The following is a 21,905-nucleotide window of genomic DNA, read 5'->3' as shown; positions in this document are numbered from 1 at the left end:
CCTTTTTCATTTAATTTTTTAAAGGCCGCAGAAGAGTGAATTGAAAAAAAAAACATACAATTAAAAGAATAGCTAGAATCCAGTGTGTCCTGTATAATTAGTTCTCCGGTGAGGCCACCAGTGCAGAGCACAGACCCACATGAGATTTCACTCCCTCCCTGCACAGAGAGACCGCTGCTGCTCTCATATTATTAATGGTCTTTTTTTTTTGCTACTTATGAATGCATGTAACTATGTTCTCTAATAATTGATTTTATTTTACTTGTTTTAAACTTTGCCGAACTGGATTTCCACTCTGTATTCTTTCGCAAGTTTGCTTTCTTTGAGCATTATAATTGGGAGGAAATTTTTGTTTTATAGAGACATAGTTTATTTATGGGATGCAATGAAATATATCACATTAGTATACTATGATGTATTTATTCTACTGACACTGGTCACTACGGCTATTGGCAATTTATGGCTTTTTAAAATTACTAGAATATCTGTCCAAGTTCTCAGGGACAAGAGAGTCTCTACCTAATTGAGAATGGGATTACTGAAGTATAGGTGTCTGTATAGGCGGCTCTATTAGATAATGCTTACATGTATTTCAGAATGCTAAGCCCACTTACATGCTTAACAACCAACAGCTCATGGTAGTTGCCTTCTGCCATTTTTGCTAAACTTGGAAGTCAAGTGTTTTGTTCTTGCAATAGTTGTGTGTTAATAGCATGTTGCATTATTTATTAAGTTGTATTTTCTTTTCTTTCCTTTTTTTTCTTTTCTTTTCTTTTTCTTTTTTTATTTTTTAAGACGCAGTTTCTCTATAGCTTTGGAGCCTGTCCTGGAACTAGCTCTTGTAGACCAGGCTGGCCTCGAACTCACAGAGATCCACCTGCCTCTGCCTCCTGAGTGCTGGGATTAAAGGCGTGTGCCACCACCACCACCCAGCTTAAGTTGCATTTTCTAGTTACTAATAGAATTGAATATTTCATTATCAAGTCACCTAATATTTCTTTGTAAGACCTTATTGAAATCTTTTGCTTAAATGCCTTGCAGCAATCTCCTTATTAAATCCCTAAATCAAAACACTTGAGCGTGTATAGATTATTCTCTAGGATTACTGTATGACTTGGCATATAGCTCGGTGCTGTATAGTTTATTGCCAATAAGTACATATTTTTGGATGAACTGTGTGTTTGTGAGTTAGCATTTATCTACCTCTAATTAATCCTTCTAAAACACTGGAGGTTTTGGTACTTCTTCTATTTCCAGAATAGAATATTTAAAAACTGGAACTGGGTAGTTAAGTATTACTTTATATTCTAGCATAGAGTTCATATGGTCCTGCAGATGCTCACCTCAGTGTCCTAGGGCTGTGCTTGCTTCTGCAATATTATCCCAGCATCATCATAAACAAAGAGAAACTGATCTTACACATAGTATTAATAATTTTTCCTATTTTTAGTATAAACATTTTTCATTCTTGTGCTTAAACATTTTCATTGTCCTGTGTCATTAGTATCTTTATATATTTGAATCAGATTTTAATGTTTACATGGATATTTTTTACTTAAATTCTTTTAATTTAGTCTTAAATATCACTATTTTATCTTAAGAACTTTCACATAAATGTATTGTGGTTCTTGTCAACATGTTTTCCTGAGTGTTCTAAATGAAGTCAGAAAATATATTTTATATTCCACACTATCATCTCAAAGTTGAAAAAAACAGAGTTCAACTTTTTACTAGTTTGGTAGAAAAAAGTATAGTAGGATATTTTGCCTAAGAGTTATCAGGAAGGCAATTAGAAGAGAATAAAGATGAAACATCTAGTATTGAGTTGATGTCCCATCTTATAAATTTAGCAGAGATGATTATGTGTAATAGTATCATCTGTGATGAATTATGTGTACCGGGTCATAAATTGCCTTATATTTTATTTATAAACTAAAAAGAAAGCTTTGCCCCATCACACTAGAGTTTATAAGACTCGCCAGTTCAAGCACAAAGAAATGCCCACTAGCCAGTTGGACAGTGTGGGCAAACAGCCCTGAACACACGTAATACTGACCCAGTAATTGCCACGTAAAGCTTCTATGCCTTTGCTAAATCCTACCCTGAAAACCCATAATTACTCAGCTGATTCCAAAAAACGGAGAATGTAGTAGGTCGCCCAAGAGTGGAGTCCAACAGTGTAACCTGCAAGCCCCACATGGAAGTGCACACCTGTAATCCCGAACTTGAGGGCAGAGGCAGAGAGAGCACTGGGTGCACGGTGTTATTCCCTCCGCACAAGCGAGCTTCCTGATCTCCAGCCTCTCTCAGAAGGGACAGTGTGGCGTAGCTGACAGTGTCTAAAGACTCATGGGCGGCTTCCTAACTACAGGGAATGTGGAAGCCTTTCTAGTGTCAGCTTCCGTTTCCTGCTTTACCACAACATCTCCAACTAGCAACCCTGCTCAGTTACTCATATTTAGGCTGCAGGCCTCTCAGGATGGGGAAGTGCCCACCTTCAGGGACAGTTATTGAACCACAGTTCTAAAAGGAAAGAGCTTCCTGAGTTTCCCCCGTGTCTTCAAACATTAATGGACAGCAATAGAGCCATTATTGGAACTTGATTCCATGTGTAAAAATAGAATATAGGATAACACACTTTTGTTACAGAGCTGGTTTTAGCCTGTCTCTCAGGATTGTTCACATAAAGAGCGTGTTTGTCCATAGCAGTCCTTCACAGGGTCAGAGATCTGCTTGTCCGCACAGGCCTCAGCTTTGGGTCAGCCTTCTTTTCCCCCTCGTTCCATTGAGAGTCTGTTGTGTCTCTTCTGTGAAGTCTTGAGTTCATAAGGACTAAGACCAGTACCGTTCATCCCATCACTTCCGATGCTTGGAAGTAGCGGCAGAATCTTTTGTGCTCCACTCCCCATTTACTGCATGGATTCACCCTTCATGCCTGTGAATGTGCCATTATCTATAACTGGAAGTGGATATGTCCCAAGAAGCCTGAAGCCAGGGGTTGGGGGGTGGTCATATTACCCACTAGATCCCCCTCCAATCTTCCTAAATTCCTCATCAATGTAGCTGACCTTAGCTTTTTGGTTCTCACAGCCCTCTTGAACTTAGTGTCTACCCTTCTGTGCAGTGTGTTGCTGAGCTGACTTTCGTACAGGACCTTATTTATCCTGCTGTTTTTATCTAATTAGCAGGAACTCATCAGTGCAACAGAATTGTACTTTTCTTGCTTGTTTTAGTTTTGTTATTTGGTAAACTCAGTATTCATCTTAGTTACTGGAGATTTTAAACATGCTCTGCATATTATGTATGTCATTGGTGAAGGTTTTGGTTAGGATTGGGTCAAGTTCACAACTTTGACTTTGCGTTAGAGTCTTCTATAGACTGATGTGTTTCATTCAGGTATTTATAGTTCAAATCATCAGTTACCCTTATTTCAGCCCCATTTCTGTTAATTATTGTATCATAGGGGACCATGATGGCACAGCATTGTGCATGCCTCACTAGAATTTAGCACACTGCATTGCCATGGTTACACTGCCAAGGAAGGAAGTTAGACAAGCTTAATGTGACTTCCTTGACACACCTCTTAGTTCTCACAAATCACTCTTGGAGAACACTCAGCCTCCCCGCCACCCCTCTCATCTGTAACGTGAGAAATCTACCTTCTCTTTTCTAAAAATGTCGCATGGCATTTTTTTCTTCCATTTTCCTGAAACAGCTTCCATGGTTCTTTGGACAGCCCCGAAAATGAGTGAGTGTTCTCGGGTCTGCAGTCTTAGGTCACTCAGACTTGGCAGGTTGCAGCGCTGAGACACACAGCTTACGGTCTCACTGACTCTTGGCTATGAATGGTCACTGTTTTTGTTTTTTGTGAGACAGGGTTTCTCCGTGTAGTTTAGGAGCCTGTTCCTGAACTTCCTCTGTAGACCAGGCTGGCCTCAAATTCAGAGATCTACCTGCCTCTGCCTCTCTGAGTACTGAGATTACAGGCGTGCACCGACACCACCACCTGGCCCTGCTTTGTTTCTTTTGTTTTTTCCCTTACCAGTGGAAAGAATTGTTACCATTCTTTGACCCTACTTGTCATAAATATTCATCTCTGGATTTGGCCAAAGCAGGAGTCAGCTTTTATCTTGAGTTTCACTGAGCTTTATTTCCAACTCATTAATGGCTCTGTGATTATAAGAATGATAAGAAAAACAAGAAGTCGTCCTAACTGTGAGGTTCCTTGTGGATTATGATACTTGAGGATTGTTACAGAGAGGCCAGTGTCTCCATTGTCCACTCGGTAGCTGTTCATGATCATTTACCTGCATCCTGGTTATTGAAGGCTCAGAAGAAAGCAGCCTCGCCAGGAAAGCCCTTCCAGCGCTGTAGTGTTCCCTCATGAGCATGCTCTTTGAACCTCTGTCGCCTTCAGTGTTGTGTCATCGTTTGTCTCTTGTTAGACTTTGCCTTCTCTGATTCATCGCTGCATCAGTGAGATGATGAGCCATGCTGCCTCCCACCTCCGATCCCTTCCCCCTGCATAGCATGGGAGTGAGCTTAGCTGTGCTCTGAAGATGCTGCTCATCGCATTTCAGTAAGCTGGGCCCTTATAAACACCATAAAACAGAGTACAGTACAATCCCAGAGACACAGTAACACAATTCGGTATCTTTCTTTAAACTCAGTGTGTCCTGGCTATAACAGAATAAATACTTTGTTTTTTTTTCTACTCTTTACTTGCCGATTTTTTTTTTTGAACTTTTCATCCCGACATGTTGGCTGTTTCATATTATACTCTTGACATTTAAATTTCTTGGGTTTGGACATTGTTTGTTTCATTGTTGCATAGTAACATTCTTATGTTTCACAACCATCTGTTAATTTTAAGGTGTGTGATTTTCCCCCCACTCAACGGCCTTGACTGCTACCCTAGACTGACTGTGTGGTAATTTTTTCCTCAATAGAGTTGGTGATGTTATTTTTGATAAGGACTTGGTAAAAATAGAATTCTGTCCAGCTAGTATTTTGAATGTGCTTTGCATCTTAATGAACACATTATTATAAAAAATAAAGAGTGCCATAAAAAATCATTTACTTGTGTTGTATAGAAATTAGCACGTTCACTTTTTATTACTGAAGCATGCAGGGCTTGAGGAACTGTGCTTTGCCTCAGTGCTCCTGGGTTTTGATCTGAGACTCCTTTAATCCAAGGAGGAAGCCCCTCCTACCAGTCCCAGGGGAGAGGATCATCTTGTAGGTCAGGGTCAACATGATGCTCATGTACCATGAAACCAAGGGCTCACCTGCTAGGGCAGGCACAAGAAAGCCTCAGGAGTGTGGTTTCACTGGCAGTATGCACACATGCACCCATCGGACCCCCTGTTCACTTACCTGTGTCTAAAGGATGTCGAGAATGAGACACCCATCAGCAGAAACTCAGAGGCCAGGATGGAGTGGAGTCAGTTGAGTGCCCAGGTCATTGAGTCTTCCCTTTTCCTTAGAGTATTATTTGGAAAAGAACAGCTGGTATTGGAAGCTAAGGGAATGGGGGAAATTCCCAGATCAAAGGATAGATTCAAAGGATAGATACGAACACCATAGAGGTTAATTTGAAATAAAAATGCAGAGCGATATTTAGAATGAACTATGAAGAGCGTTGACAGAAATATTTATGATGTTAGCTACCTCTGTATTAAGTGGAGTAGCATATCTATTGAAGATGGTCTTTTGGGAGTCTAGGATTTGGTGGGATTTGCCTAATGATAAGAAGTGGGAGACATCAAAAAGGTGACATTTGTGTATTCATTTATCCAACAGGGGTTAATTCTATGAAGCATTAGTCTTGTTACCACATGATAACGTGTGTGGTTTTTCAAGGAGACATATAAATAAGTTACTAACGCATTTGTAAATCTAAATGGCATCCTTTCCTGCTTTTTTTTTTTTTAATTTGTAGAATGTCTATATAAGTTAAGTCTTCTGGTAAACACGGGAGACTTGTCTTAGGAGAGGCATTGCAGTTCCTGTCAGGGGCCTTGGGCTCTGACAACTCCCAAGGCCTTGCCCTCTTTGAGGGGTAAGATTCCTTAAAGAAAACCAGGTCATGAGAGCTGCCCTGGGGTGTCCTCCTCATAAGTTGTTAAGGCACAGAGTTTGTTTTCAATACCATAGAATTTTCTTTGTTAGCTTTCAAGCTTTTCTTGAGTTTCAAATTCTTTTTGAGTCTGTTGTCTAAGTTTCTGCAATCGATAAAGTAGTTTTCTGTCAATTCATGTTTGTAGATGTCTTTTGTGTACATACTTCCTAGAAGACTGAGTCATTTAAATGAGCCCTCCTCCAGCCCTTTTAATGTCACTTTATATGATGATGTTTAAATATTATCAGGTGTTTATTCTTTTGTTATTAGAGTTGTCATCATTCTGTGGAAGTCCACTGTGATTCCTAGGAACCAACTACAGTGGGGCTCATCAGCAAATCCCAGTCCCCTGAGGCACTCAGGAAGCAGTGTTAACCCTTTGCCTGCTTGATTGCAGGAGGAATGCCCGCCCCTGAACAGGCCTCACTGGTGGAGGAGGGGCACCCACAGACCCACCAGGAAGCTGTCTCCACTGGCCCAGGCATGGAACCCGAGACCACAGCCACCACTATTCTAGCTTCCGTGAAGGAGCAGGTACACCCTTTCGTTGAAATTTGCAATGACATTTCTTCAATGCCTTTAAAAATTAATCTTTGGATGTGTTTTCAATTTGTCTAACGTCCTTGATGCCTTCACGTTTTCTAATTATAAGGTGTTTACATCCCTGAGTACATTGGGATGATTGGCATGTAGAGCTGCTCCAGCTGCCAGTCAGCATCGGAACATGCAGGATACTTGTGCGTCTGCAAGTAAGGACAACTTTGATGGTGATCGGTGTCTGTGTCCCCCATTGCAGAGTGTGTGCATGCGCGCAGAGCTGTGTGCAGCGTCTCTCACAATGCTGACTGTCCATCAGGACCCTGGCCTGTGCTGTCTAGATTCTCTGAGCATTTTAACCTAGGAGCTAGGATCGTCTCTGTGGTTGGGGGTGGGGGTTACAAGTTGTGTTTGTTTGTTTGTCTGAACCCCAGTAGTTCATCTTGTGAGCTCATGTTCTAAAGTTTGTCACATGTGCGTAGTTGCTCCCATCTCGTGTTTATGTTGGTTTTTAAGGCACTAATACTTTGTCCTTTCAACCCAAGTGACCTTCTAAGTTAGGCCTTTGTCTGTACTACTTAGAGAAACTGGGGCTCTCAGATTTAATTTTTAAGATTTAAAGGCTTAATAAGGTACATGCAGATGTATCCGTCCTCTAGGAATAGTTCCTACCTGCCTACAAAAGAATTCGTGTGCCCTCCGTGAAGGTTATTCTGCTCAAATAATATATTGGTTCTTTTTTCTTTTTAAATCTAACAATTAAAATACTGGGTGTTTTTATATCAAGAGAAGCACTGAATGTTCTAATGTTTTCCAAACTCAGGTTTGTAGCACACAAGACTGACGATGGCAAAGGATGAGGGGACATTAGCCTCCCTTACTTCACCATTGCCCGAAGTAGGAACTCTGCGTGGGATTGTTCCATACCTGGCATTAGAGCTTTGTTTTAAAGAAAGTTTTAGAAATCATCCCAGTAAGACCGTCAGAATGAGTTTAGAACACAACAGAGTCGGAGTTTAAAGGACCAGCACCAGAGTTCGGTTGTTTTGTTTCATCTGGGATTTTATAATTTATTTTTATTTTATGTACATTGGTATTATGCCTACATATATTTCTGTGTGAGGATGTCAGATCTTGGAGTTATAGACAGTTGTGAGCTGCATCTGGGTGCTGGGAATTGAACCCCAGTCCTCTGGATGAGCTGCTCTTAACCTCTAAACCATCTCTCCAGCCCAGGTGCTTGTTTTCCATGCATGATACCCTAGATTTAATCCCCATTGCTGTCAAAAAATTAAAGATAAGAGAATAGTATCATCAGAATGTTTTTATTTACTCTGGACTTCAGTGAGGAGAAGTGGCTTTTGCTGTAGCCCTCAGTGGCTGTCGGTCTGACCTCAAGAGCAGCAAGGTGAGGGGCATGTGCACTCTTCTGAGGAAACCCATGGGAAATTGATCAAAATGCCCAGAACTCACTGCAAACTGGAAACCACGTGCACAAAACGTGGCGACAGGGACACTGACTTTTGCCTGGAAACTAGAGAGCTGTGTGTTGAAGATCATAGGGGAAGCTGCTGTGATCTTTCTCATCTAGGGAATTCTGTGCTGGCCTCAGATGACTTTAAAATGGTATCTTTTGGTGATACATTGTATCGGAATGAATTGTTTTGTGTGATATTGCAAGTTGGATTCCAATTTCTCCAGGTAGCAAAGAGTGCTGTGTATTGGAAGAACCATCATCTGTCATCCAGATAACTTAGTTATTTGAAAGACACTCTCTACTATCTTTGTTTCTTTTCATGTCCTGAGGAGTTTGAGTTCATTAATACACATTTGTGTTTCCATACATAGTTTCTTTTCAAAACTGTCAGCACTCAGCACTTAGGAGTTCAATCATTTCCCTCCGAGAACCCCATCTGTCTCATGTATAAGAAACATGTCTGGTTTTAAATAGCTAACTATATCTTCCATAAGATTTTCTAGAAGTAGGCAACATATACTTGAGTAAAAGCTTCTTGGTACTACCATAAAACATGCCATTTCCTGTCGTCTACCCAATGCGATCGAGCACAGGAATAGATAATGCTGATTGCCTTCTGATTCTAAGTTAAGTGTTGAACTGCTAGTCAGAGTTCTCTGTAAGCCTACATGTTATAGACCGGTGAAATGATCGCTGCTGATAATGTCATATGTCAAAGACCAGTATTCTTAGATGGGTTGTATAATTACTTAGAAAGCCTTGTTGCCTTCCCCTGATCCTAGCTGTGGATGATCAGGTCAGTTCTGCTGTTCCCCGGGGATGGGCCTGGATGGATGGCGGCTCCATCTCTGTAAGGCCCTCATGCTGGGGCACAGGAAGTACACTTTCAGTGCAGTTGGATAGATGGCTCCACCTTCTCTCTCGGCTTCTCTGCTTGCTGTATCATCTTAAGATTGTGGTTTTGTTTTTGTTTTTGTTCTGTCTCTCTACACCTCGGTGTTCTCATTTATAGAATGGGTATATTGACAGTGAGTGACAGAATTCACACATGTAAAATGTATAGTGCAGTACTTGGCACCTAGGAAGGGCAGATACCCCCACTCCTACACCCTCTACATATAAAGTGCTTCAAGGAGGGCTGCTGGGTTTGCTTTTGGTTTATTCGGGGAGTCTGTGAGCCTTCTTTTGGACATTGCTACCAGCAGAGTAAAGCCCTGTCTCAGCACTGGACGGTACTGATGCTCTGCTAGTGTCTCATTTGACAGATGGCCTCGAGCGTTCACGTTCTCTCCATGGCAGCCTCACAATTGGAAACAGTTTTCTGTATAAATTATGAGAGATGGTCATGTAAAAATAAAATATTAACTTGCTGACTTATTACAACCTCAAGCACTTGATGCTGTCGAGGCAGTTGATGAAGGAGTTGTAAAATGAGAACCTTTCCCACTCACCTAAATTTTGAGGGGAAACGGCTGGATTCTTCTTCAGTGAAGTAAATCATAAGCCTCTAAAAATGTCCTCCTCCTCTTGGGCGATTCATAGGACATGGCAGGGCAGGAAATGGGCAAACAGCCCATAGTGGCCTCCACAGCCACCGGTCTGTTCCAGGTCTGGAGTTGGCTTCCAGGTGTCATAAAAACAACTCTCTCTCGTGGCTGTGCTTTCTAGGGTCCTCTGGCAACAGGTGCCATGTGGCTGCTCCCGAGCACAGGTTGGAATTTATATTCTCCTTTTATGAAATGATAGCTTTTCAACATAGATGTCAGCAAGGTCCAGGAAAAGTCCTCCCTCTGGCAGATGGGAAGAACCCGCTTCGGATCAAAGGCTAGCTCCTTTATGGAGACGTGTTCTGCAGGCCTGAAATCACATCTCTCCTGATCCCTATGCTTTACAGCACGGCCGTGACTATTCTGTGCTGCTCTGGGCTTCCATAATTGGCTCCCTAAGGACAGAGTGGTGTTTTATATGTGTGTTACAAGTTCCTCTTCCCAGTACCCCCTACTATATCAGTCTTGCAATAAATGATTGTCCAAAGAGGAGTTGAGTACTGTTGGATAGCCTCATTACCAACTTGCTGTTTTGTGAAAGCCATGAGCCTGTAGTCAAATTCAGAGAAACATGGTAAGCAAGAGTCCCACATCTCTCCCAGCTGTCCATTCCTGTTCGTAAGACCCTTTAATTGTCCCGCACCCATGCTGATCTAGGTATCAAATCCATCTGCATAGTTGACTATAAAGTTTTGTTTACTATCTGCTGACATTGACACAGATATTACAGTTTTCATTTCCTACATACCCAAATTTGTAGACAATTATGTATGGATCGTAAATGGATGGGTTGTGATATTTATTTGGGGATTCTGCTCTATGAAAAATAAGTTAGTTCCTAGAAATAAGAGGAGTAAGCTCCTTGTACTTGAATTTGAAGTTACTAAAAATGCCAATTCAGCCACAAGCGCCAGTTGGCTATAATCTGGATCATCCTTTGGCAAGTTCTGCTGTTTAACTCGTCTCTCAATAAGAACCCAAAAGTCCAAGATGACTTCACAGGCAAGGACTGTCCTGTATCTTGATAGCGATGTTTATATCCTGATGGTGTTTAGGTCTCTGGCAAACTTGGTACTGCTGAGTAGCTAACTTACTACCCTGTCTAGTCATTAGAGGAAGAAATATGTCCAAACGTGGTGCCCTCAATGGGCCTGCATCCTGTGAACACCAAAGACCAAAATGATGGAGTCCGCCTTGAAGTACACATCATGCTTTGACTGTAGAGTTTGTTTAGGCAGTGTTTGCTCATTGGTCCTCTCCCTGCAGCACTGATATCACCTTCTTCAGAAGTATAGGGAGGCAGTGAGCAACAGGTTATGTGCGGAGTGTTATCAATTGATTGGCAGAATACACTGTATTTTTATAACAGATAAGCTACTATTTCTTGGTTTTAGAAATATTCTTAAAATAAAAACTGTTAGGACCAGTTATAAGTTGGATTAGCAAATTTCACAGTTCTATATGGATGCAAGATTTCTCTCTCTCTCTCTCTCTCTCTCTCTCTCTCTCTCTCTCTCTCTCTCTCTCTCTCTCTCTTTCTCTGTGTGTGTGTGTGTGTTCTCAGTAGATGCATTTATCTTCTGTTGTAAATGGTATGAAGAATGAAGTCTATTTGAACTTACCTCAGGGACGCTTTTTTCTTTTGCCTTCCCATAAACCACCGTCTTTAGTTTTTTTGATAGTGATTTAAGAAACTTAGACTCGAGATTTAAGACTGAGATGAATCCAGATGGCATAAAGTAGGCTACAAAGGGTAGTTGTGGTGAAGCACGCCCGAGTGCTGTGTGCAGCTTTGCTCTGGCGTGCTCATAGATGAGGTGCCCTGTGCACTACTTGGGTTATTTTCAATGAGTGTGGATTACTGTGTTGCACATTTTTGGGACTCTCAAGGAAGATGCTGTCTTTCAAGATAACGTCTTCTGGCTTTTTGTGGAAATTATAAGTAGACCTTCATTATGCCCATATTTATTTAAGTGGTAGTCAAATATCAAAGAGTGAAACGAGAGCCAGGGAGTCTTAAAAATTAAAGATAAAACTAGGGAATTTGGAGCCCAACCGTGTCCTATTGATATTACTTCATTTTTACATGGTGATCCTAGCTTTAGTAATAGCGCGCCCTTCCTGTATGGCAGAGAGCCCAGAACTCAACATACTCCAGTGCAATTATTTACTTTATTCCTCTGCAACTGAAACAACTGCACTGCTCTGCACCTGTCTCTGCAGCCCCCTTTTATGCAGCCTGGTTGATTTACACGGAATAGCCTTCTTTGACACATTGAAGCCTCATGCAGAAAACTTTCTCATTGAGCTGTAAACAAGCATCTTTTACGGTTTAGCTGAAAGCTCGGTGCTGTAAGTGCAATCCCAGCTTCTTTACTTTCCCTATTAGAAACGTGCTTATTTCTTCTGATGATCACTAAATCATCCAACCAGTTGTACTGATTGTAACTTACCCTTTCCCATGTCTGAGCTGTGTCATGAAGCACAAGATAAGGCTGATCTTCTCTTAGTGTGGCACGTGTGTTATGAGTGAGATCAAATTGCACAGCTTTTCTTTCTTATTATAGAAATAAGGTTAAAAATGAGGTTAAATAATAGAGCTCTTGTGACATTATTTGGCTTATCTTCAAGAATTCTGAGCACTCACACTTGATTCTGTAGAGATCCGTCTGAAGTTGCATGTCAACAATGGAAGCTTGGCATTTTGTGTGCGCCATGGATGAGACTTGCGTGGGTGAGATGAACCATAACTCACAGGAGAGAACAGTGTCTGTGAGTTAACTCGTAACAAGCATGCACATCCATTTTCTGGTGTCCTGTGAATGAGTGATCAGCTGGACCCTAGTGACATTCTCAGGTCTACCTGATCTGAGTTTTATACTTCAGAATAACTGAGTGTTCGTTCTGTTTGAGCTGAAAGCATCTTTTAGGTATGCTGACGCTAGGGTCTGGGGACAGTGCCCTTTACCCGTAGAGGTTTGTGTAGACAAACTCCATCCAGCTGTTCACATGGAGCAGGGTCACATAGACAACATGCAGAGATGTCGAAATATGCATCCTTGTAGGTGAACTAAAAAAAAATACGCATGCACCCTCTTAGCTAAGCTTTGGTTCTGACTAATTAAAAATATTTATCACGAGCCTACCGGGAGCAAGCTCTTCATCGAGGAAACAGGGATGCTGGGAAGGAGGCCTGTAAGGTGGCCTGTTCCATACGTTCCTTTCAGAGGAATGTGCAGGCACAAATAGTAGTATATACTTTATTGGGGAGATATTGACACAGGAATTAACTGGACGATAGATCTGATCATTTCCACTTAGGTTCCTCTTGTGTCCAACATACCACACACACACACACACACACACACACACCATGCCAGTTATTTGTATATTTACTGCTTTACGTATTTTAACTTTAAATTTTCCAGCAGCACTTTTCATTTACATTCGAAAGTCATAGAATACTTTTCCATTTTTAACATTTAAAGCCAACCCTGAATTTTCCTGCTTCAAATTATAGTTTCCTTTTCAGCTTGATCCCAGTTTACAAGTCCCTCTCAGAGTCAATTAATCCGTGGGATGGTTTTCCCCCTGCACGGGAACACTTTATGCCACTGAATGTGAAGAGATTGACGGCTGCAGCCGTGAACTGGATGGACGGCTGCCTCCTTCTGCGCTGAGTTCCATTCTGTGTGGCGGGTGTGTTGTCTCCCCCATCACTCCTGAGAAAATATCCCAGAAACACACTTTTCCTTCAGGGAGGGCCCCAAAGCTGCCTCCTAGCTGTGGCAGAGTGTGAGTTTCCTCTAGGTGCCTGTCAGCATGCTCCTGGCTCTGCTTTCTAGATTGCCATCTTTGCTGCTTTGCAGAGATGAGTCCATATGGCCTTACTTCATTTGTGTGTGTTTTGTGGGTATATTGTTTTCCAGAGTGATTAGATCTGTTTGTACCTTAGCAAAGTAATTTAGGTTGTAATTATTTTGTTTCAGGCATTCCTAGGGAAAAAAACATTTAAAACATAAAGGCTTTTCAAACAGTTTAAAAATAAATCTATCTTAACTTGTAGAATCTTTTAATTTATTCATCAAACTGTCAGGGCTTAGGAGTTACATAGAACAGAAAGAGCTTGTAAACAAATTGAAATGACTCATTGAAACTTGAAGACAAATGCACATTACACAGTTTTTTTTCTAATGATCAGACTTCAGTAGTCATACTTGAGATGTACAATAGCATTTATAAGTAGGATAGTGTATTGGTGCTGAAATATTTCGGCTCTTGAAAGATAAGTTTTCCTTTAATAATATAGTGCAAGTCATTTCAATATTTAGACTATTAAGCTAGTAATTTTAAAATGTTTTATTAGAATATTAATTATTATAATAATGTGTTTCATTATATTATTTTCATATATGTATAAAAAAAATGTATTTCAATCATTCTACCCCCTGACACATTCCTGTCCCCGTCCTGCTCCCAGTAACCAACTTAAGGCCTGGTCTCATTTGTTGAGTTTTCCATAAGCAGCGTGCCATCAGCAAAGGGTTCGCTGTAAGTGACCATCTACTGGAGCAGCGCTGTGCCTCATCTGCTGATCTCCCTAAAGCCATTCCTTCACGACCAGGGCTCCTGGCCTCTGCCTCTAGCCTTCTGGTGAGCAAGCCCCTCAGGAGGCACTCGTCCGGACTGTCTTCTCTCTGGAATCCACTTCCTTCATGAGTCTCTCTGACGAGTTTTCATCTTCTTAAATATACCATATATTGCCTTCTTTTTTTTTTTTTTTTTTTTGGTTTTTCGAGACAGGGTTTTTTTTTTTTTTTTTCAATTCTTTTTTTTTTTTTTGTTGCCTTCTTTTAAAATAAAAATTAAGTCCTTTTCCCCCACCCCACAAGGTCTGAATTAAATCAGACTTGCCTTCATTTTTCATTCCGGACTGTGGCTACCTCATGGCTCCTGCTTTAGAGTTGGAGCTGTTTCCCAGTGCCCTGTACCATTTTTGTTTACGTGCTTTTTAATAAGAAGAACACTGTTCTCTAAAATATATATAGCATAAGCTCTTTAACTGCGGGATCTTGATTTCTGTCTCATATTTCAGTTTGTAAAGAATAACAGGGACGTCAATTCTTACTGTGGAAAAGTGTTTCCGCCAATCACCAATGTCTCCATTCTAAGCTGACTGACAGACTCCTTGAAGGCTGGGGGGAAGTATACAAGCAGTGATCTGCGGGGTACAGACTGGGCCACCGTGGCGCTGGGGGGAAGTATACAAGCAGTGATCTACAGAGTACAGACTGGGCCACCAGGGCTTATACCTAAAATGCATTGTGTGGTGTGACACTATTTATCATTTTGAATATTTCTTATGAAAACAAGTTCTTAATACTTGATAAACCTTTTACTTTCCCCTTATAAAAGCCTCTGGACACTTGTTGGGTAAGGGGAGAACAAAGAAGGGTAAACTCCACAAATGCATTTCCTGTCAGAAGAGCACGAGGTGATTTCTACTGCAAGGTGACTGCTAGAACAGAATGGAAAACCAGGTTCAGTAGATCATCCGGGGCAGCTCTGCTGTGGCGAGAACAGAGCCCTGCATGGCTTCACTGGCCTCCTGCTTTCTAAACACTTGGCTGTTTCTTCTCTGCCTGCTGCCGCCAGTGCTATTATTAGAACTACGGTTACTACTGCCAGTGCCAAATGAAAAAAAAAAAATAAAAGTTTTAAATAACGTCAGTATAATATAAGAATAAATGGCCTCTGGAGTCACGGTTCAATCTAAGGATGTGCTATGTACAGGAGGATTGTAATCCTTGCTTGCCCTGGAACTCGTTATGTAGACCAGGCTGACTTTGAACACACAGAGATCTGCCTGCCTCTGCTACCTGAGTGTTGGGATTAGAGGTGTGTGCCACCTCGTTCAACTTCCCTGTTGAGTTAATATAGTGAAAAATCTGTGTTTTCAGAGTCACTGAATTACATTTTTCCGTGCATTGCCCATGTTTCTAAATTTAGTTGGTAATCACATAGTCCTAAGCTATCCAGTGTCCTTTTATATTTATCCTTAAATTAGCCAGGCTGTTTTCTGTTGCATGTTGCTAAAAACACCTAATTAGACAGATAACTGTTATTATACCACTATTTCAACACAAAGAAAGAAAGTGATGCTCAGGAAAGCTCAGTAACTCAGAGAAACCCACAGCGTTAGTAGGGAACCTGTGATGGGTTTTCAGGAAGTCATGCTCCACAGATGCAGCGAAAGAATCAACAGAGTTTCACAGAGGATTTGGTGAGACAGAAGGATGGGTGGGGAGGGACATTGACTCATTGGCAATGATGTGTCTGAGGACATATTCCGGAAATGTGGGAACAGAAAGCATGTGATAGACAGCGAGGACGTCACAGAAAGGGAATGAATGGAAACAGAGCTTCGTGAGAACTTGCACATGAAATAATATAGTCACCACAGGGATACTGGTCAGTTCTGAGACTGTATCTTCCCATCGTGCTGGTAACAGTGCAGGCAAAGAGCAGGGCAGTGAGGGCAATTCCATGGGTATGAGTCAGCACACCAACATTGGAGAACACTAGTGATCCGCAGTCAAGGCCTTAAAAATGGTTATGTCTGTTATCTCATAGTTCATGGAAAGTATTGAATATTAGCATAAAGATGTTAGTTACAATGGCATTTATGATGCCTAAAAATTAATGATATGATTGTTTAGTACAGGTGGAATTGTATTAATTTCATTGTATTACATACATGTGCCTGGCAATACATTATAATGAATTTTAAATGCTCTGGGAGAAAAATTCTCCTCAAATTGTTCCACACAATAGAAACAGAAGGAACATTACCAAACTCTTTTTTTTATGAGGCTACAATTACCCTGATACCCAAACCACAGGAAGACATTACTAAGAATGAGAATTACAAACCAATCTCACTCATGAACATCCATGCAAAATGCTCATAAAATACTGGCAAACCAAGAACACATAAGAAAAATCATCCACCATGACGAAGTCGGCTTCATCCCAGAGATGCAGGAATGATTCAACATATGAAAAAATGTCAGATGGATCAAAGGCCTCAACATAAAGCCAACCACACTGAACCTCATAGAAGAGAAAGTGGGAAGTACACTTGAATGGATTGGCACAGGAGACCACTTCCTAAATATAACCCCAGCAGCACAAACACTGAGAGAAACAATTAATAAATGGGACCTCCTGAAGCTGAGACACTTCTATAAAGCAAAGGACACACACAGTCAACAAGAAAAAATGGCAGCCTACAGAATGGGAAAAGATCTTAACTAACCCCACATCAGAAACAGGGCTGATTCTAAAATATACAAAGAATTCAAGAAATTGATTATCAAAAGAACAAATAATCCAGTAAACAAAATGGAATGCAGACCTAAACAGAGAACTCTCAAGAGAGGAGTCAAAAATAGTTGAAAGACACTTAAGGAAATGCTCAACATCCTAGCCATCAGAGAAATGCAAATCAAAACAACTCTGAGATTCCATCTGATACCTGTAAGAATGGCCAAGATCAAAAACACTGATGACAACTCATGCTGGAGAGTAGGTGGGATAAAGGAAACACTCCTGCATTGCTGGTGGGAGTACAAACTGGTACAGCTCCTTTGGATATCAGTATGGTGATTTCTCAGAATATTAGGAAACAACCTTCCTCAAGACCCAGCAATACCACTTTTGGGTATATATTTAAAGGATACCCAATCATACCACAAGGACATGTGCTCAGCTATGTTCATAGCAGCATTGATTGCCATAGCCAGAACCTAGAAACAACCTAAATGCACTTCGATTGAAGAATGGATAAGGAAAATGTGGTACATTTACACAAAGGAGTACTACACAGCAGAAAAATAATGGCATCTTGAAATTTGCAGGCAAATGGATGGATCTAGAAAACATCATATTTAGTGAGGTAACCTAGAGCCAGAAAGACAATTATCACATGTACTCACTCATAAGTGTCTTCTAGACATAAAGCAAAAACAAAACATAAAAAAAACCCTACAGTTCACAATCCCAGAGAACCTAGACAACAATGAGGACCCTAAGTGAGACCTACATGGGAAGTGGAAATAGACCAGATCTCCTAAGTGAATTGGGAGCATGGGGACCATGTGAGAGGGTAAGAGGGGAGGGGAGAAGAAGTGAAGGGGAGCAGAGAAAAATATATAGCTCAATTAAATCAATAAAAACAATCAATAAAAAGAAAATATAAATGAAACATTTAATTAATGATCAGTTTTACTACTGAAGTACATATTCATATTCATATGTATATAGCTTCTACGTGAACGTATAATAAAGCACAAGAACACACATAAGATGCTTTCTCCCTGTGCTTTCTACACTTACTACAAAAAGCATTTGCTTTTAATAAATTCTAAAGGTACAAATTAAGATGACTCATAAGGAATAAAGTACATCATTAAAATTACAATTGCAAGATGCCATAGGCTCAGGTTGACAGAGAAAGAAAGATGAATTTGTAAGATCACAAGCCCTGGAATCTTGTTGGATGAATTGTGGTTATGACGGTGGATTGTCTTGCCTATAAAGCAGAGCATGTGTAGCTGTGATGGCAGGCGAGCACGGTGTGTACATAAACCAGGTGGGGTTCATGCTTATAATCCCAACACCCTGGGAATAGATGCAGAAGGATCAGAAGTTTAGGTCACCCTTGCCTATATATGGTGTTTGGTGTCGACCTGGCTACACCAGACCCTGTCTTTAAAGGGAGCATGGCCAGGTGTATTAAGGTAGTCGAAATAACATGTTCATGCTGTTGTCCTGGGCAGTTTAAGAAAGGTCTGGATCCAGATTGAGAGAGACTCTGACAAGGCCTGCTGACCTGGCCAACAGGAAGGGATTCAGACATGGACGTGCAGAGGTTCAGTCACATGCTAGGTGGACCAAGTGTCCTCAAGGTGGCTCAAGACCTGTGGGGTATGAACTGTAAACTAGTTCTTCAGATTCAACTCTTTCAAAATTTTTATAGGAAATATTCAGTTCCATTAACAGCACCCTCGGATTTATCCTCTCCTTGTCTTGGAGGGAGGCACACAGGTATCGTTATGGAAGGAAGGTACAGTACAGTGTATAAAACCTCACTTTTGATAATGCTTTACTTCAAGCTATAAATTCTACCATATTTTACAGATTGGCATAGTGGCTGAACTTTAGTATTTATTGAGTGCTTGCGTGGAAAGTAGGTTAAAACAAAATCCAAACATGAACATTAAAAATACTTATTACATTTTTTGCCACCTAGAAGAGGCAAGGAAGCAAGGAAGATGTTTTTTACCCCTAGAAAATAAGGACGAAGGGAGATAACCAACGTTAAGAAAACAAATTACTTCAACACATCTCTTCTGATCCCTTATTCTTGATACTTTATTTTCCCTTGTTATCGAAGACACCAATTTATATGAGGTTAGCATCAGAAGAGACTTATTCAAATAAGAATCTTTTGCTGTCTCTGGTTGCTCTTGCCTGTAATTCTGATACTAGGGGAACTGAAGCAGAAAGACTGCCACAAATTTGAGTTCTTTGTAGGTTACAGAGACCCTGTCTCAAAAAGGCCAAAATAAAATTCATGGATCCCTTCTAAGTAAAATGGCAGTCTCCTGAGCTTGGCTAGGACCACACTACATGGGCTCCAGCTTGTACAGGCCTTGGCCCATTCTACACAGCAACCTCTTCATACTCTATAATATATTTTGAAATGATGTCACAACTTTCTTTTGGAGGGAGGAGGTATTGGTACTGACAGAATTATATTTTCCAGCTTCTAGCCATAATTCATTGAAAATATGGCATGAGTCACATCTACGCCTGAAGAAATACTAGTGCTTTTACAAAGCAGGCGAGAGTTTGTCAGGGCTGTGATCACGCATGCCCTTAATCTGTTCTTGCCTTCTGTAACCTGGATGTACTCCAGGCCAAGTGAGATCACTCAGGCTGGTTTATTAGTACTGGCAGAGCTCATATTGGTAGATTCAAAATCTTCCCTTTTGATATATTTCTACCCAGAAGAAGGCAAATGTCGTAATTAGGATTATCTTATTTTATTGCTAGCATTATGCAAAATATATGGAGCTACTTTTCATGCAGCTCTATCTGCAAAAGGTCTAGCTATGGATTCTTTTAAGCCAGGAAGAGTTGAAGTGCACAATAACGGAATATGTTGGGCATAAACACTGCAAGATGCAAAGTCTTGTTTACTGTTCTGTTACTGTCAGCTAGTGCCCTGCGTGCCCAAATGAGCTTCCTATAAAGCTTCTCCGCATCCCGAGAAAGCTTTGTCTGCCGCCACGCTTAGTCTTGATGCACCTTCCAGCTTAGAATTGGCATGTTGGAAAGGCAAGCACCCTGACAGCCTAGAATAATTAATGTCAGGTGACTACCTAAGACTCATTCAGAGAGAGGCTACCAAGACCTGAGCCAAGAAAACAGCTTCTGCTTGAGCTGAAAATTCTCGTGTTTTTGGGGAGCCAAAATTTTCCCATTGCCCACCACCCCAGAGGCTTGAGGAAGCCATGAGCACCTCTGTACCATAGTACAGCTTTCACTGTCCTTTCCTAGAGAATTTAGGAGCAAATTTAAGGGCATCTTGATAAAGTGGAGAGAATGCAGACGTTGGTTTCAAATAGACCTAAAGCCTAATGTGGACTCCTGCAGGCCTCTTCCTGCTAGTGTGTAAGCCCCCCTGCCTCTCCTAGCCTGAATCCTTTCTGTGAAACCAGCAGTAGTGTTACCCAGTTTGTGGGCTCCTCACTCACAGCCCGTTCTTGAAATGCTAGGCAAGTGCTCCTGCCTATTTGCTAGGGCGTCAGGTCATCGTTCAGGACAGGGCTGTCGCACTGAAGTGTTGTGATAAAGCTGGAGCTCAGGTCTCTGAAACCGCTAGAACCGAATGAAGCCACCTCCGCCCCGGTATGGAGTGTTTACTTTGCTGATGGTTATTTCTTATTAGACATTACATTTGTCTCCATCTCCATCTGTGAATGATCTTTCCTCCCAGTCTCCCAATTTTGTCTCCGAGTTAAGATGGCCTCTGCTTCCTTTGTCCAGCCTGGAACCCCTCACCTGAAATGCATCTAGCATTCTGCAGGTTCTTTTGAGAAGCCATTAATTGTTTAATGACTGTGAGCCATGCCAGGCATGGGGCAGGTTCGGATCACAGGTTGGGCGGCTTGGATGGCCCATTAACTAAACCCACTCAAATAGTTAATAATCTACCTCGAGCTGTTAAACATCTTGGCACACTTTGCTAAAAACAATGTGTTCACTTGCTTACGTAAGTTGACAAAGAGGAATGATTTCTTGAGGTTTGAACATTTTTCAATTTTAATATAAGCCCAGAAGTGCTCACAACATGTGTCCAGAAAGCTCCTAATTGTGTGGCATCTCTTAAATGCCAGTGGAAAAAGGAAAAGTCTTTATAGCTAGTGGTAGGAGTAGACTTATAATGCCAGCACTTGCAAGGCTAAAGCAGGAGGGTCACAAGTTCTAGGCCATCCTAAGTTACATGGCAAGACCTTGTCTTAGAAGAAGGAAAGACATTAGAAATAAAATCAATAGCAAACTGATCATCACAGTAATCTCTGGCCTATTTTTTCTGAGTGTTGACATTATAGCTTTTTACTTTTTTTTTTTTTGTTTCTCGAGACAGGGTTTCTTTGTAGTTTTGGAGCCTGTCCTGGAATTAGCTCTTGTAGATCAGGCTGGCCCTGAACTCACAGAGATCCTTCTGTCTCTGCCTCTTGAGTGCTGGGATTAAAGGTGTGTGTCACCACTGCTCGACTTTACATTTTTTTTTTAATTTGGTTTTTGAGTCTTACTAAGTTGCATCCCCACCACATAAATCACAAACCCAGCATGTCCTAGATAGGGTTGTTATTACTGTATTGAAGCACCATGCCCTGAGCAAGTGGGGAAGGAAGTTTGGCTCTTCCAAATCACTACAGGAACTCAAGCAGGGCAGGAAACTGGAGGAAGGAACTGATAGCAGGTTCATGAAGGGGAACTGCTTACCAGCTGGCTTGCTTGCTCATCCTGCTTTCTTATCAAGCCCAGCACTACCAACCCAGGAATGGCACCACCCACATGGGCTAGGCCCTTCCCCACCAATCACTAATTAAGAAAATGCCCAGTAGGTTTGCCCACAACCTGATCATAT

General features: G+C 41.2%; 1 protein-coding gene across 34 annotated transcripts in view; it reads left to right on the top strand.

Moving 5' to 3' along the window:
- The window catches only part of Pkp4 (plakophilin 4), a 209,640-nt gene that overhangs the window by 58,099 nt on the left and 129,636 nt on the right, over nt 1-21,905 (top strand). For 25 of the 34 annotated variants that reach the window (XM_075985141.1, XM_075985148.1, XM_075985149.1 and 22 more), the window contains exon 2: nt 6,519-6,655. The exons of 4 other annotated variants lie outside the window; for them this stretch is intronic. In XM_075985141.1, the coding sequence (XP_075841256.1) occupies nt 6,524-6,655 (132 nt within the window). In that variant the 5' untranslated portion in view covers nt 6,519-6,523. Of the gene's footprint in view, nt 1-6,518; nt 6,656-6,773; nt 6,871-21,905 lie in introns of those variants that run through there. 5 more of the 34 variants (XM_075985156.1, XM_075985159.1, XM_075985157.1 and 2 more) reach the window with 2 other exon arrangements.

This window comes from Microtus pennsylvanicus, chromosome 9 (assembly GCF_037038515.1).
Source record: "Microtus pennsylvanicus isolate mMicPen1 chromosome 9, mMicPen1.hap1, whole genome shotgun sequence".
NCBI classification, from domain to species: Eukaryota; Metazoa; Chordata; class Mammalia; order Rodentia; family Cricetidae; genus Microtus; species Microtus pennsylvanicus.
The sequence above is the reverse complement of the archived record's forward strand: the minus strand, read 5'-3'. Positions and strand labels throughout refer to the sequence as shown.